At 48.1% G+C, this 17,172-nt stretch overlaps 1 protein-coding gene and 1 pseudogene across 1 annotated transcript in view; one reads left to right on the top strand and one right to left on the bottom strand.

The window, feature by feature from the left end:
• The window catches only part of PHF21B (PHD finger protein 21B), a 144,544-nt gene that overhangs the window by 23,954 nt on the left and 103,418 nt on the right, over nt 1–17,172 (bottom strand). The window contains exon 6 of the mRNA XM_011984028.1: nt 1,951–2,002. Within this exon, the coding sequence (XP_011839418.1) occupies nt 1,951–2,002 (52 nt within the window). The remainder of the gene's footprint in view (nt 1–1,950; nt 2,003–17,172) is intronic.
• LOC105542460 lies at nt 7,334–8,142 on the top strand (annotated as a pseudogene).

Consider the following 17,172-nt stretch of genomic DNA (forward strand, 5'->3'; position numbering starts at 1 on the left):
CCCAGGCAGGACCCATGACCTGCCTCTCCGTGTGCAGCTGTGCTAGCATCTTCTAATCTCTGTCTCCCAGACCTAGTTTTGCTTCTTAAACCTTTTCAATATTAGCCTGTTTTCTATAAGGCGCTCAGACCTTCTGTGGAAGAACACAGGGTCTCAAGAAAGAAATATTTAAGGATATCACAGCAGAGGCTGGGGAGAGGTTTCCAAATGAGGGCAATTTATAAGACCAAGAACGATCACACCTATTAGGAAAGCACTTTGCGCTGTCACTCACCAATCCCACAAAGTTTACAGGCGCAGTTTTCCCCGTGTAGCAGATGAGGAAACTGAGGTTTGGAGTGGGGAAGGACCTTGCCCAGGGACTCTGGCCAGTGCACAGGCAGGACCTGAGCATAAGACTTCTGTTCCCACAGCCGCATGCTGCCTCCGTGGTGCCGTGGTTTCGGTTGGAGATTAAACCGTTCCCAAAGGCACGCCGAGGGCAGCGGGATTCATCACACTCACGCTCACACCATCAGGCGGGGACTCGCAGATGTTCTTACGGAGGGTTACAAAGGAACCTTGGCTGGAGAGTAATGCCTTCCAACCACGCACGCAGAAGGGTGGGGAAGGCCAGCGGCAAGGGTTGCTTGCAGGGGGGCTTCCTTGCCCAGGGATCTGGAAGGCTGGGGCTCTTCCCTGGCCCTCCCCACCCTGGTTGCTGCCAGGGAGCAAGTCAGATCCAGGCGACATGAAGGGACAGGGCTCTCTTCTTGCAGCCTGCATGGCACACTGGGGTCCCCGTGTGCTGGGCTCTGCTGAGCTCGGGAAGGCTTGCTTTGCTCCCACTTGCCCCGGATGAGCTGTATGACCTCAGCCAGGTCCCTCCCCTCCCCTGGGCTTCGGTCGCTCACCTGCTGCAATGGAGAGAAACTACCTTAAAGACTGCTAGTGCCTCGGGCACTGCGGGGTTCACTTCATTCCTTCTTGCGTTTAGGGAGAGGAACGTTAGCGAACCTTCCTGCATCCAGGGTTACCAGGGTACGTGCTTTCCCTTTATGAAACGCCTTTGCAGGTGAGATGGGTGTGGTGGAAAACGTTCTGGGTTGGGAGTTAGGAGGCCCGGATTCCAGCCTGGGCCTGGTATTAACTGGCGAGTGAATCAGCTTCCCTGGCCTCGGTTTCCCCATGGGGGCTTCTCCAAGGGGGCTGGTTTTGAGGCTTCCCAGATCCTAAGATTCTACGACAATGTTCACGGCTCACTTGAGATCGCCCTTGTCATTCTGCGATGATGTTCACGGCCCACGTGAAGCTGCCCTCATCCGTAAGGTCACACAGCCCCTTCGTAGAGTCACAGTCCCGTCTGCTCAAATAAACTACTGTTCCAATTTTGATGGACACATTTGGTGGCACACATGAAGTCTGCAGGCTAGTCTGATGGCAGGCGAGCTGGTGGTCAGCTCTCCCACTGTGCTGGGCACTGCTTCCAACAATCCCCCAGGACAGTTCAGCCATCACCCATTTTACACATGAAGAGACTGAGACACACAGAAGTAACCCGCCCACACTTGAGAAACTGGCAAGAACGGGCAGTCTGCCTTTTGTCATTTCCCTATGTTGAGGACAGGGAACCCGCACGGTCCCTCCGCTGAAATGAGGAAGTGCCACAGTGGGTTTTGTGCATAGTCATGGAGCCAGGGCGAGCCTGGAAGGTTTCTCCGTCTTGTGTGTCTTTGATGACAGCCACCCAGCCTCAGGCACTTGGGGCAGACCTCCTGGGATGTGGTTCATACACAGACACTGCCATCTGAGCCAGGACATCCTGAGACCCACTGCAGCAGTGTGAGGCCACGCTCCACCCACACCAGCTGCTGCTGAAGCCCAGACCACCCGACATCACGCCTGGCCCCCAACACCCCAGCTTTTGGGTCAGTCCCAGCCCAACCTGCTGCTACCTGGATCCTTTCTTACCTTCCAAGTGTTCCGTGGTAACCAGGCCTAGCGCTACCATGAAGGCGATTTTCTGAGGGAAGGAACAGACAAAGGAGCATTAACACAAACGTCAACGTTCATTCATGCACTCAACAAACATCTGCTATGGCAGGTACAGGGCAATACCTCATGGCTGCCCCAACCACAGAGACCCCCAACTCCAGATGCCAAGTCAGTTTCTAAGAAACATGGGGAAATAGGATTCCCAGAGAGAGCATCTACAGCTCAATTTGGAGGAGCTCCTTGAAAACATTGGATACACATATTCAAACATACTTTAAAGGGCGAAGGTGCACATAGCTGGGCTAATCCTTCTGGGTACCCCAACCGCTGAGGCCCCCAACTCCAGACACCAAGTCAGTTTCTAAGAAACACATGGAAATAGGATTCCCAAAGAGAGCATCTGCAGCTCAATTTGGAGGGGCTCCTTGAGAACACTGGATGCATGTATTCAAACATACTTTAAAGAGTTAAGGTGCACATAGCTGGGCTAATCACTGTTACTGGTTCGTAACACTTTTGCTCCATTAGTCCTTTCACGGCTTTCATTTTGTTTATTTAATAATAAATTGAACATCATAAACCTACTAATAAACTCAAAACCTGACACTTGACCCGTAAGTTGCGTCTCTTCTGTGTCCCTCCCCTTATCTCATTCTTTTCACCCTCATTTCGAGTGATCCTAATCCTTCTCGTTTTGTAATGACCATTTCCTTGACTTTGTATACACATGCATATATTTCTATCACTTATGAAACAGGGTGGCACTTATCTTTTTTTTTTTTCTTTTTTTGAGACAGGGTCTCTCTCTGTTGCCCAGACTGGAGTGCACTGGAGTAATCACAGCTCACTGCAGCTTCACTATCCGGGGCTCAAGTGAAAGTGATCCTCCCACCTCAGCCTCCCGAAGAGCTGGGACCACAGGTGTGCACCACTGTGCCCAGCTAATTTTTGTATTTTTTGTAGAGATGGGGTTTTGCCACGTTGCCCAGGCTGGTCTTGCAAGCCTGCCCCAGCCTCCCAAAGTGCTGGGATTATAGACCCGAGCCACCATGCCCAACCCTTACCTGTTTTTGACTTGTGAAAAGGTCATGACGCTGTATTGTCTACAGAGCTCACTAGGGCATTTTTTTTTTCATTGGACATTCTTCGGTGGTCAAAGGTAGAAATTCAGAATGGCCCCCGAGCCCCTACCCTGCAGTGTAGCCATCCCATATCATTCCCTGCCTTGAGTGTGGGCAGGACTGAAAATACCATGGGATTAGGTAACATCACAGGGCGAAGAGGTGCTGGAACCACTCCTGTGGCATTTATGTTACATAAGATCCCTGTTGGTGACTGGAGTGAGGCTCTCTTGCCGGCCTCGAAACAGAGCCTGCCAGGAGTTCTGCGGCCACCATGCTGTAAGAGGACTAACAGAGCCTCACTCAGGGCCAGCCACAGAGTAGGTGCTCGTGAGTATTTGATGAACCCGTGACTCAGTATTTCCTTGTCTGGGATATGACTTGCAATATATTTTCCCCATTTACCTTTTATTTATGGGACTGGCTTATTTATTGTAGTTTCGGATTTACAGGGAAGTTGCAAGACTCATTCCTGAGAGTTCCTGTATACCCACGCCCAGTTCATCACAACTAAAGAGCCAACATCAGTACATTATTATCAGCTAAAACCCATATTTTATTTGGATTTCTTTAGTCTTGTTTGTTTTTTAGAGACAGGGTATCACTCTGTCAACCAGGCTGGAGTGCAGTGGCTCACTGCAGCCTCAAACTCCTGGGCTCAAGCAATTCTCCTGCCTCAGCCTCCCAAGTGGCTAAGACTACAGGTGCACACCACCACACCCAGCTAATTTTTAAATTTTTTGTAGAGACGAGGTCTTGCTATTTCGCCCAGGCTAGTCTCAAACTCTTGGCTTCAAGCGATCCTCCCACCTCTGCCTCTGGAAGCGCTGGGATTACAGGTGTAAGCCACTGTGCCCAGTCCTTTGTTTTTCTGTTCCAGGATCCCACACGGTGTTTAGATACCATGCTTCCTCGCACTCTTCTGGGTTGTGAGAGTTTCTCAGCAAGTTTTTTTTTTTTTTAAATGACCTGGACAGCTTGAGGAGGACCGGTCAGGTATTTTGCAGAAGCACCCTCACTTGGGATTTGTCTGATATTTTCCTCATGAGTGCAGTGGGGTGGTGGGTTTGGGGAGGAAGACCACAGAGGTAACACACCTTCTCATCACATCAGAGCAAGGGCACAGACCACCCACCTGTCTCATCACTGCTGGTGACCCTGGTCACTGGCTGAAATGTGTCTGCCAAGCTCCACTCAAAGTCACCGTTTCTGTGCCCGACCCCCGCCCTCATACTGTGCTAGTTGGGAATAAGTCACCATGGACAGCTCACACTTAAGGAGCTGGGAATCAGGCTCCCCTCAGGCTGGGCTTTTTTTCATTTTATTGCCATTCATCTCCATATTTTTTTTTAAAAGTATCAGTTTTTAAATTGTAGTTAAAATTTTAAAAGGTACCAATTTTTAATTTTTAAAATTTTAAATTAAATTGTAATACAATTTATCAATATTTTCTTTTGCAGTGTTTTTATTTTTTGGATCCTGGCTACAGGTGCTGAGGTAATAAAATAATTTTAGTCTCTATAGTTTCACTTTTTACATTTAAATTTTTGATCCATTTGGAACGGGATCCTGGTGTGCACGGTGGGAAATGGGGGCTCACTGCTTTCTGTATGGCTACCATTTGTTCCAATACCACTTACTGAAAATTCCGTCTTTCCATATTTCACTGACTTAAGGAGTCACTTTAATCATACACTAAATTATCATAGATTTATTTGGGTCTATTTCTGGGTCTTCTATTTTGTTCCTTAAATCTGCCTCTCCAGGAGCTCCTGCCACATGTTCAGTTCTCAAGGCTTTAGGGTCTATTTTAATAGCCAGGAGGATTAGAATATCCCTTCACTGTTTTTCCTGTTCAGTTTCCAGGCTCTTCTTATTTTTTGTGTGAAATTTAGAAACCATCTTAAGGAGTTCTGAGAATGAGGGAATGTTGGTGGATTTGCTGGAATGTTAAAATTATAAATTAACTTTGGGCATAATGACAGTTTCATATTGTTAAGTTTTCCTACTTAAAGTTATGACATGCCCCTCTGTTCTTATTCTTCTGTTTTTGAGACAGAGCTTCGCTCTTGTCACTTAGCCTGGAGTGCAATGACACAATCTTGGCTCACTGCAACTTCTACCTCCTGGGTTCAAGGGATTCTCTTGCCTCAGGCTCCCAAGTAGCTGGGATTACAGGTACCTGCCACCAAGCCTGGCTAATTTTTGTATTTTTAGCAGAGACAGGGTTTCAACATGTTGGCCAGGCTGGACTCAAAACTCCTGACCTCAGGTGATGTGCCTGCCTCAGCCTCCCAAAGTGCTGGGATTACAGGTGTCAGCCACCACACCCAGCCCCTTCCTCTTTCTTCTTCTCTTTTCTTCCTTCTCCTCCTCCTCTCCTTCCTTCTCCTTCTTTTCTTCTGTCGTAAGGGGTTTTAAATTTTTCCTCAAATAGATATTGAATATTCGTATTATGTTTATTCTTGGCATTTAATCTTTCTGCTGCAATCGTAAATGGGATTGTGTATAAAGCTTCTAACAGGTTGCTGTGTTGCTGTGAAGATTAGTGATATTTTTACATTAATTTTACACCCTGCTGCAATGCCAAATTCTCTTATTGTCTGCAGCTTTTTCAGCCATTCTCCTGGGTTTTCCAGATCATCTCGAATGGTTTACTACTCCTTTCTGATTTTTACTTCTATGCTGTTAAAAATAGTTCTCTAATTTTTCAGCTTTAAAGGGTATTTTCTGATTCATTTAAAGTCCCAACTGCTACAGATAAGCTAATCTGAGAACTCTTTCCACTTCCCACCTTCTTTGCCTCCTTCTCCTCTCAATTTTACTTAAATGAATCTTTTATGTATTATCGGAGCACATCATATTTAAATTCTATTCTGACATCCTCACCCATAGGTAAATACATTTGATGCTCACCCCAACGCTGGTACCAAAGTTTCCCCGTGTCTCTTGGTTTCCTGGGTTTGGGCCTCCAGCAGTTTCTCATAAATGGCTCACGGAACATTTCCTGAGTTCTCCAAAGATTTACAACGTTTTTTTGTCACCCATACTGGAGTGCAGTGGCACGATCTCGGCTCACTGCAACCTCCACCTCCCAAGCTAAAGCGATTCTCCTGCCTCAGCCTCCTGAGTAGCTGGGATTACAGGCACCCGCCACCATGCCAGCTGATTTTTGTATTTTTAGTAGAGACAGGGTTTCACCATATTGGCCAGGCTGGTCTCAAACTCCTGACCTCAAGTGATCCACGTGCCTCGGCCTCCCCAAGTGCTGGGATTACAGGCGTGAGTCACTGAGCCCGGCTAGATTTACAACTTTTTATCTGTAGCCTTTAAACTTGGACAGCTAGGCTATATATGAAATCCTTGGCTCATTCTTTCTTTCCTTTATCATATTGCAGATGTTACGCTAGTGTATCCTGGAATTGAATGTGGCGGTGGAAAAGTCAGACACTAGCTGAACTGCTTTCCCTCTACAGTCGGTAACTTCACTGGGTGTCTCAGCATTGCACATTTTCCCCAAGGAGCACACATCAGCTTTCCCTGGGATCCGATGTGTCCTTTCAAGATGCAGATTATAAAGTCTTAAAGTTCAGGACATTTTCCTTTAATTGTATTTCAAAAAGTGAAGCATCACCATACCATGAAAAGTGGGGTCCGTCAAATTCAATCCTGTGAGATGTGCACTCACACAGATGGAAGAACACTGGAGTGACTGAGGGGGCTGCAGAGCTGCCTGACTGGGAATTCTGGGGCCATCCAGCAGCTCGGCCAATCAGTACCAGTCTGGCAGCAGTCTGGCGCCACCTGGTTCCAATATCACTTTTGGACCCTGTGTCTAACTAACTGGACAGTGGCAGGGACTCTAGGACGTCCTGAGCTGCTGGCAGCTGTTCTACTTGCCTGACCTGGGAAGGCTGGGCTGGGAGAACACTGGGAATGTGGTGCCTCTGCTTCCTCACACCATCTTCCTCTCCCCGAGTCCCCCTTCACCCACACTCATTTGAGGACAGGTTATGAACAGGAAACAGGAGCCAATGCCAACTACAGGACAGCCAAATTCACCTAATTGCAGGAAATTATGGAAACGATTTCGTCATTCTGGTTTCCTTCTTTGATGCCTCCCATTATACGTGTTGTATCTTCTTTGTTTGCCTCCCGTAGGTTTCAGTTACTATGAAACTTAAAAACTCATTATTCTCTTTCCTGTCTTGCAAGACGGTGAGAAGTTGGATACTAAGGAGAAGAAACCCAAAGCCAAGAAGGCTGATGCTGGTGGCAAGGTGAAAAGGGGGAACCTCAAAGCTAAAAAGTCCAAGAAGGGGGAAGCCCCACTGAAGTTGAAATCCCATCCTTGTCAGAGGAATTGGCAGATATTCCCAATCTGCTATGTATTCTAGAAAGGCCATGCACAAGAGGAAGTACTCAGCCGCTAAATCCAAGGTTGAAAAGAAAAAGGAGAAGGTTCTTGCAACTGTTACAAACAGTTGGTGGTGACAAGAATGGTGGTATCCGCGTGGTTCAACTTCACAAAATGCCTAGATATTCTCCTACTGAAGATATGCCTTGGAAGCTATTGAGTCATGGCAAAAAGCCTTCAGTCATCATGGGAGAAAACTGCAAGCCAGCATCACCCCCGGGACCTTCTGATCCTCCTCACTGGGTGCCACAGAAGCAAGAGGGCGGGCGGTTTTCCTGCAGAGCTGGGCAGTGGCTGCTACTTGTGTCTGGGCCTCTGGTCCTCAATTAAGGACACACCGGGAATTTGCCATTGCCACCTCAACCAAAATTTATCAGCAATATGAAAATCCCAATACATCTTACTAATGCTTACTTCAAGCAGCAGCAGCTGCAGAACCTCAGATACCAGGAAGGTGAGCTCTTCGACACAGAAACAGAGAAGATTACAGGGCAGTGCAAGGCCGATCATCAAAAAGCTGCGGACTCACAAATTTTACCAAATATCAAACTTATTCCTCAGCTCCAGGGCTACCTGAGATCTGTCTTTGCCCTGATGAATGGAATTTATCCTCACAAATTGGTGTTCTAAATTTCTTAACAAGAATCTAATTAAACAAAGGATATATAAAACTAAAAGAACTATTTTTTGAATTTCATGTACTTTTCCCCCTTCTGCCTCTGGTGTCCCTTACCGTGTCTTCTGCTATATCCACAGCCCTCTGTGTTCATTCAGCTATGCATCCATTTCTGGGGTGGTTTTATTATTTTTTTTTTGGTGAATAATTACAGCTCATGGTTCATTCTCTCCAATAAATTAGCCATTTAGCTATCTCTTCCATAAATCTGTGTATCTTAGCTGTGTAGGTTCCTTCTCAGTGCTGATTGCTTTATTAAGTTTCTTTTTAAAAAAAAATCACAGCAGAAGATCAAATTTTTTTTTCCTAGTGTTCTTTATCTTATGGTAAAAATAGCTTCTCTTTCCTGTATTTTTTGCTTATAGCAGCTTCATATTGATGTTTTGTTGTTAAACATAACTAAATGAGCTGAATTTTCCTATACTGGAGATTTGTAGCAGGTGGGAAAGGGATTACATTAGCCTTCTAAAAGCAACTCAAAGGCTCTGCCTCTCCTGCCGAGGCAATTGACTTCATTCTTCATCCCTCAGTGGGATTCTCCGGTTAACCACGCCTCCTCTGCCTCTCCCCCATGGTCAAAGAGCATTTCTGCCACCTTCCCTGATCCTGGATGCCTTACAGATTGCAGGTGCAATCCCTCCAGGAGGCATATTTTGCCTGGCACTTTCTAAGACCTAACAACACCAAGCACTCCCTCCTCCAGCCCTCCAGCACATTCTATATTATCTCAGGCCCAGCTTTCGCCTGACCTGGCCCTGTCTAAGCTAAGGCCGGCTCAGACACTCTCCTTCCTTTTGCACTTCAAGATGGACTTCTGATCTTCAGGGAGTACATGCCACTGACGTTTTCTGCAGCCTGTGGCTCCTTGGCCCTCCCTAGAGTCTCCTACACCACTCCTGGCCACTGCTCACTGCACCATCAGCTTGCTGCCCAGCCCTGACCTCTGCTGCTTCTGACGACACTAACGCTTCATGCCCAGTCTGCTGATGCTCCGCTCATGTCTGAAATCTGCAAAACGAAGAAAAAAAATCTTGTTGCTCTTAGTTTATATGGGATGCAGGGAGAGTCTCAGTTCTAAGTAGCTGCTCTGTTCCTACTGGAAACTCAGCCAAGTCTTTTTGCCCTGTGGGATCGACTGGCTTCATTCTGATAGACATGTGTTCAAAACTGTGTTCTGTGGATTTGTCAAATTTGTTGCCTTACAATTCTGCTATGAGGTTGGTGCAAAGTAATTGCACAATATGTTTGCACCAAATACATATCCCAAACGATGCTGCTATGGTGCACGTAAGTTTATGACTGTTAAATTATCTTGATGGATGATCCCACCTTTAGTATTCACATTAACATGTCTTTTTCATTCCTTTCGACCTTTCTGGTGTTTTTTTATTTAGGCATGCCTCTGACAAGCAGCATACAACTGGACTGGGTTGTTTTTAAGCCTGTTCTCATTTCTCTAAAAGTAGAAGATTTCATTTGCGTGTATTATGGTTACTGAGTTATTTGGACTTATTTCCTCCACTTTATTTGTATTTTCAGTGTATCCTTTTTATTTTTTCATTTCCTACTTCTTGGGGAAAAAAAAAAGCTCCACATTCACTTTTTTTTCCTCTGCTGATTTAGAAATTATAGGTGGCATTACATTTTTTTCACTGATTAGCCTAAATGTTTTGAGCATATGTTTCTAACTATATACTTTTCTAATGAAGGATAGAGTTAATATTTCTATTCTTCCCCCAATTACACTGCTCTTGGCATGTTCTAACTCCCTCTAAAACAACACCTCCAACCCATTTTTGTTGCCTATAATTTTCCTTTTATCTGCTTTGTAAAATAAAACCGGATTTTTTTTTTTCCAGTCTACACTTAAATACATCTAACTGTAATTTAACAGTCTATACACTCAGTTGTTTCTTACACCCACTGGCTGTCTCTGGCTCCATCTATCTTCTGGCTAAAGCACAGTTCTTTTAAGGATGGTCTGTGGGTGATAAAACCCTTAGTCTTCCTATGTGCAAAATGTCTTTTGCCCTTGCTCTTGAAAAACAGCTTAACTGGGTATAAAATACTGAGTTGGCAGTGACTTTCCCTCGGCAGTCTGCAGATATTTATTGCTCCGTGGTCGTCTGGCTGAGGCTGCTGGAGGCCCCAGCACATCTGTCATTCCGCTGTTTTTGCCCTGCTCGTTTTTTATGATTTTTCTCTTTGACATGAATTTCTAGCCTCCTAGATTTGGTTTTATTAATCACACCTGAGAGATGGAGTCTACTTTTGATCTAAAAACTCAAACTGATGCTCTTCAATCCTGGGACATTCTTCAGCTTTGCTTCTCCACCTGCCCCGTCACCCCACACCCACTCCCTCCTGCTGAAAGCCCCAGGAGGTGAAAGCAAGGTTTCCCCACTTGCTTTCTGTCCCTGCCTGCTCCTGCATAGTTTTTCTTTCACATATTTGCATCTCTGTGCCCCATGCATGGTGTCCTGTTCAAAAGCACTAATTATCTCTGTTCCTGCCGTCTAGTAAGCTTTTTAAATGTCATCTCATTGCCATGCTTTTTATGGTAAGGGACACCAGAGGCAGAAGGGGGAAAAGTATATGAAATTCAAAAAATAGTTCTTTTAGTTTTATATATCCTTTGTTTAATTAGGTTCTTCTTAAGAACTTCGATCAGATTTTCGAATTTGTATGTTCATCTAATCTTGCTTTATTTCCTTGATTTTTCTGCTTCATTATTCCTTATTTATTTCTAGATATTACTCCTTTCTTTGTGCATCCTAAACACACTTATTTAAAAGCTGTTGCTAGAGTGTTTAGCACAGTTCACTTCATCTGGAATAAATTCATGTTCCAAATGTTGATTTCACTGATCGCCGCCCTTGGCGTGAGATCTTGTATATGTGAGAATTCTGTCAAGACTCATCTGGGCACAATTTCTTTCTTTTTCTCTCCCTTACACCCACCTTTCCCTTTCAGCAAGTTTGCGGTTGCCTCAGTGCTGGCCAGCTCCCCAGGTCCAGTTGTGGCCCAGACCAGCAAAGGAGCCTGGTCCACTCATCTCTTACCCAAGGAATTCTTGGAACTCACTGCCCTGTGTGAGCTGCCCACTCTCAGGGTCACCCGTGCTCAATTCCGAACCTGGAGCCCGAGAGCCAAGGGTGTGGGTCCCTGGCTGCCATGTTTTAGGGACACAGCAACATTCGGCTCCATCATTATCCTCTCTCTCTCCACTGTATCTGGGGGTTGCTGGGGGTTTGAAACAGAGGTGTCCATTCACGTGAGAACCCAGGGTCTTCCTGACGGACTGGGTGCTTGGATGGATTTCAAGAGAGGGAGTGACTTAGTTATTTCCGAATATTGGAAAGATCATTTGCTGGGTGAATAGACACGGAGGAAGCCATCCAGGGGCAGGGAGACCGGCCGGGATCCACTGCAGTAGCCCTGGGCAGGTATGAGACAGGAAGGAGGGCCGGGCACAGGGCCAAAGCGTGTGTGTGAACAGGGCTTGCCCAGAGAGCTGCAGGGCTGAGACCTTGCTCCGACTGCCCTTTGCAGGGCCTGTGCTGATCTGAGGGCAGCCAGACTCATTCAGACGCTGGCTGAGGCCAGGATAATAGGTGGTCACAGAGAGGGCTGCAGCTCTGTCCTAAGGAAGGCTGTAGGCCTTGGACAGGAGTGAGCAGAGAGCGCCCCGGGTCGGGAGCCAGAAGCCCAGGTTCTGTCTGAACTTAGCATGCAGCCCCGTGATCGTACATGTGGTTTGCCTCTGAGCCTCAGCTTCCTCATCTGTAAGATGAACCTCGTAATTCCTGCCCCGTCTACTGTGCAGCTGCCGTGAGGACAGGCGGAGAAGGAAGGGGAAGCAGAGCCAGCCGCGAGGCTCAGTGGTGATCAGCGTGGGGTGATGGCCGCCACCCTGCCCTGGACACAGCCACCTCACATCCCTGAGCTTCCGCTGTCCGTCACCTTGACACCTGTGGGTGCACGCATGTCACGGGTTATAGAGCATCACAGATGTGAGGAGCCCGCTAGGAAGCACGTCCATGCCGCAATCTCACCCTTGCTGTGAGAAACCCCAGGGCAGCCTGGCAGCCGGGGAACCTCAGTCTGACGGTGGTCCCACCCACCCCCAGCCTCCACCTCCACTCCAAGTTGCTTCCTGGGTCCCTACTCTCTGTGTATTGCTGTAGGTGTCATTTTCTGTCACGGCTGAAATCAGGAGGCATCTGAGGGATGGCAGAAAGGCTGGAGATGTGAGGTCGCGGCCCGGCTGGCTCAAGCTGAGTTGCAGCTACGACCTTGGGCAAGTCGCTCTGAGCCTGTGGTTTGCCAATCCTAAAGGGGACACAATCCCACCTCTGTATGCTTGTGTGGGGTGAACAGCCCAGCCATGTTCAGCGTCCTGCACGTGCCTGGTGCGGAGTGGGGCGTGGGATGTGCACGGCCTGGGAGCCCTGGACTTAGGATCACGAGAGACTTTGGCTTCCCTGGCTGTGACCTGGAAGAGCTTCCCTGGCTGTGACCTGGAAGAGCAGATGAGCAAGTGTCCTTAGGAATGAGCAGGGCAGTCTCAGTCACACACAAAAGGGCAGGCCCTTCAAGGAGGTTTTGACCTTGGTCACAGAAAGGGCAGAACACAGCTAAGAGATGAGTGCTCATTACTGATATCCATCCTGATTCCGGGAAAAGGCTTTGTGGGGCATTTGTACAACATGCTGAAACAGACAGTAAACACGGAAGAAAGGAGAAAAGACAGTAAACCTAGGAAAGTAAGGCGAAGTCATGTCATAGGCCCTAACAATTATTAGAGGTGAGACACAGACTGGCCTGTGAGCTCCCTAGCAGCCAGAGCAAAGAGGGATGTAGGGCCAGGAACACAATCCCACAATCCACTGACCTGCTGGAATCTCTGGGAAGTGCAGGGGCGCTGGGTGAGGCCAGCCTATGGCCCCCTGGGAAGGCTGGTAATGTGGCCTTTTTCACACCCATAATCTTTACATGGAGGAAAAGCTGTGAGCTGCAAGTGGGAAAATCAGGGAAGGATGAGAATCCAAAGTACCGTACAGCCTCTTCACGACTGAGCAGTTCGGGTCCCGAGGAGTCGGTTCTGACCCCACACCTGACCTCCACTCAGCCTGACCAAAGGCATAGGCGGCATCTCCAGTGGCAAGGCTTCACGGCACAGACTGCAGGCTCTAAGGCCAGATGCCTGGGGGTGGCTCCCACCTCTGAGGAGGATCAGTGCTTCTCGGCCTCCACGTCCCCATCTGTACCACGGACTAACAACAGTCCCTTCCTGTGAGGCCTGAAACTGACGCATGCTGAGCACGGACAGGCGGCAGCTAGCGTTCTCCTAGGTGGTCCTAGCTCATTCTGCCGTTCCCTGCAAGGACCTTGTGGAGTCCGAGAGCTACTGAAATATTCCTCCCCATGGTGCACGGGTCACTCTGGGACACTGCTGGACTGGACGTCCCCTTCTGCTGCAGCCTCTGTTGCCATTGAGCGTGGCTCCGAGCAACCCCCAGGCTGGCCGTCCCGCGTGTGCCCTGCTGAGGGCGGGTGCCACTTTCTGGAGAGACGCGGTGACAGTGGAGTTGCACAACCACCACTCATGTCTCTTCACAAAAATCCACACCCCTACTGGCTGACCCTGGCTCATCCCGTGACGTTTCTAGGGGCAGGTGCTGCTGTCCGGCTTCCAGGCTCTAACTCAGACACTTCATCAACAGGTTCAAGGTCCAGCAGTCTGTGCAGCACAGCTCTTCTTGGTATGTATGTATGTATATGAGCTGGAGTCTCGCTCTGTTGCCCAGGCTGGAGTGCAGTGGCGCCATATTTGCTCACCGCAACCTCCACCTCCCGGGTTCAAGTGATTCTCCTGCCTCAGCCTCCCAAGTAGCTGGGATTACAGGTATGTGGCACCACACCTGGCTAATTTTTTGTATTTTTGTAGAGATGGGGTTTCACCATTTGACCAGGCTGGTCTTGAACTCCTGACCTCAAGTGATCTGCCCACCTCGGCCTCCCAAAGTGCTGGGATTACAGGTGTGAGCCACCGCGCCCAGCCTTGGTCCTCTTTTAAAATAAATTTTAATAAGGATTTTTATCTCAGGACATGCTGTAATTGCAAGTTCTATCTATTTAAGTCATCGCATATGTTTACGCTAATTATGTAATTAGATGTAATTGCACTAATTGTATAAATGCACAATAAGATATATTAAATACTTTGAGACAACAAAGAGAACCCACCCAGAATACCTTCCCCAATATTAAGGGTGCAGCTGAACCCCAAGCGAGGACAGGAAGGTCATCATGGGAACCGTGGGCTGCGAGCTGGGCCAGGGCCTCACCGTGCACACGCAGGTGCAGACGCTGCCACAGAAGGGAACAGACTTTCTTGAGACGATTAGGCCCAGGGCCACCGAGGAGACTTGCTTCGTGCTGTAGCCTCACTTAGCAGCTACTTGACTTCATTGGCTTTTTAGACATGTCGAAGGACAATAATCAAGTCATTCTTCTGCTCAAAGATATTCCATGGCTCCCCATTACCTAAGAACAAAGCTCCACTTTGGCAGCCTGCATTCAGGCCCTCCAGGACCAGGTTCCAATGTCTGTCTTCACCCCCTACTGCAGTCCGAAAGCCCAGCTGACTAGTCTGGGTGTGTGGAGTCCCTTCCCACTCCTGTGCTACTGCCTATGCAGTACCCTCCAGCTGGTGAGCTATCCCTCTGCCTCCTGTTCTCTGCTGGATCCTGGCAGCGCTTCTACCCCTGCAGACCATGTACCTTCTCTCCAAAGCCTTCCTCGGTCCTTCCAGGAGGAAACAGCTCTCTCCCTCTGCCCTCATCTCCTGTAGCACTTCATCTAGAATTCTCTCATGACACATGCGTTTTTGAACCCATTAGAGTCCTTGGTAGCCATCTGTCTTTACCCATGGAAGCGAGTTTCCCAAGGGCAAGGACCACGGCTGCCAGCATCCTGACGTCCCTAGCCTTTGGCATGGAGCCTGGCAGGGAGCAAACTCGAAGGCATGTTGAACAACTAAAGGAAAAAGTGAAGGGATGCACAGCGGGTTTCCTTTGGTAATGACAGTATATTGATGGGAAGAATCGTTGGGAGCTGCAGGGGCACAGGGGGTCTGGGGCAGGGTGCCGCAGGTGGGGATAGGGTGGACAGAAACCACTCCTGGGGGCCAACATGTCTCATCTCAATCTTGTGGAATGAAGGGCACAGCAGGGAGGGAAAAGGGAACCGAGTCTGAGCTTAGTGGCTTACACTTGTTATCCCAGTACTTTAGGAGGCTGAGGCAGGAGGATCACTTGAGGCTTGAGGCCAGGAGCTGAAGACCAGCCTGGGCAACATGGAGAGACCCTGTGATATGGTTTGGCTGTGTCCCCATCCAAATCTCATCTTGAATTCCCATGTATTGTGGGAGGGACCTGGTGAGAGGTAATTAAATCATGGGGCAGGTCTTTCCTGTGCTGTTCTCGTGATAGTGAATAAGTATCACGAGATCTGATGGGTCTAAAAATGAAAGTTTCCCTGCACAAGCTCTCTCTTTGCTTGTCACCATTCATGTAAGATGTGACTTGCTCCTTCTTTCCTTCTGCCATGATTGTGAGGCTTCCCCAGCCATGTGGAACTGTGAGTTCTCCATTAAACCTCTTTCCTTTGTGAACTGTCCAGTCTCAGGTATGTCCTTACCAGCAGCGTGAAAACAGACTAATATAGTAAACTGGTACCAGTAGAGCGGGATGTTGCTGAAAAGACACCCCAAAATGTGGAAGTGACTTTGGAACTGGGGAATAGGCAGAGGTTGAAACAGTTTGGAGGGCTCAGAAGAAGACAGAAAAATGTGGAAAAGTTCAGAACTTCCTAGAGATTTGTTAAATGGCTTTGAGAAAAATGCTGATAGTGAGATGAACAATAAGGTCAGGCTGAGGTGGTCTCAGATGGAGACGAGGAACTTGTTGGGAACTGGAGCAAAGATGACTCTTGTTACGTTTTAGCAAAGAGACGGGCAGCATTTTGCCTCTGCCCTAGAGCCCTATGGAACTTTGAACTTGAGAGAGATGATTTAGGGTATCTGGCAGAAAAAACTTCTAAGCAGCAAAGCATTCAAGAGGTGACTTGGGTGCTGTTAAAGGCATTCAGTTTTAAAAGGAGAAACAGAGCATAAAAGTTCAGAAAATGTGCAGCCTGACAATGCGATAGAAAAGAAAATCCCATTTTCTGAGGAGAAATTCAAGCTGGCTGCAGAAATCTGCATAAGTAATGAGGAGCCGAATGTTAATCACCAAGACGGTGGGGAAAATGTCTCCAGGGCATGTCAGAGACCTTTGCAGCAGCCCCTCCCATCACAGATCTAGAAGTTTAGGAGGAAAAAACGGTTTCTTAGGCTGGGCCCAGGGTCCCTCTGCTGTGTGCAGTCTAGGGACTTGGTGCCCTTCGTCCCAGCCACTCCAGCCATGACTAAAAGGGGCCAAGGTACCCCTCAGCCTGTTGCTTCAGAGGGTGGAAGCCCAAGCCTCGGCAGCTTTCACACGATGTTGAGCCTGCGGGTGCACAGAAGTCAAGAATTGAGGTTTAGGAACCTCGGCCTAGATTTCACAGGATGTATGGAAATGCCTGGATGTCCAGGTAGAAGTTTGCTGCAGGGGCAGAGCCCTCATGGACAATCTCTGCTAGGGCAGTGCAGAAGGGAAATGGGGAGTTGGAGCCCCTACACAGAGTCTCTACCGGGGCACTGGCTAGTGGAGCTGTGAGAAGAATGCCACCGTCCTCTGGACACCAGAATGGTAGATCCACCAACAGCTTGTACTATGCACCTAGAAAAGCTGCAGACACTCAAAGCTAGCCAGTGAAAGCAGCCAGGAGGGAGGCTGTACCTTGCAAAGCCACAGCAGCAGAGCTGTTCAAGGCTGTGGGAGCCCACCTCTTGAATCAGCATGACCTGGATGTGAGACATGGAGTCAAAGGAGATA

The sequence above is a fragment of the Mandrillus leucophaeus genome, unplaced genomic scaffold, assembly GCF_000951045.1.
Source record: "Mandrillus leucophaeus isolate KB7577 unplaced genomic scaffold, Mleu.le_1.0 Scaffold26, whole genome shotgun sequence".
Classification (NCBI taxonomy): Eukaryota; Metazoa; Chordata; class Mammalia; order Primates; family Cercopithecidae; genus Mandrillus; species Mandrillus leucophaeus.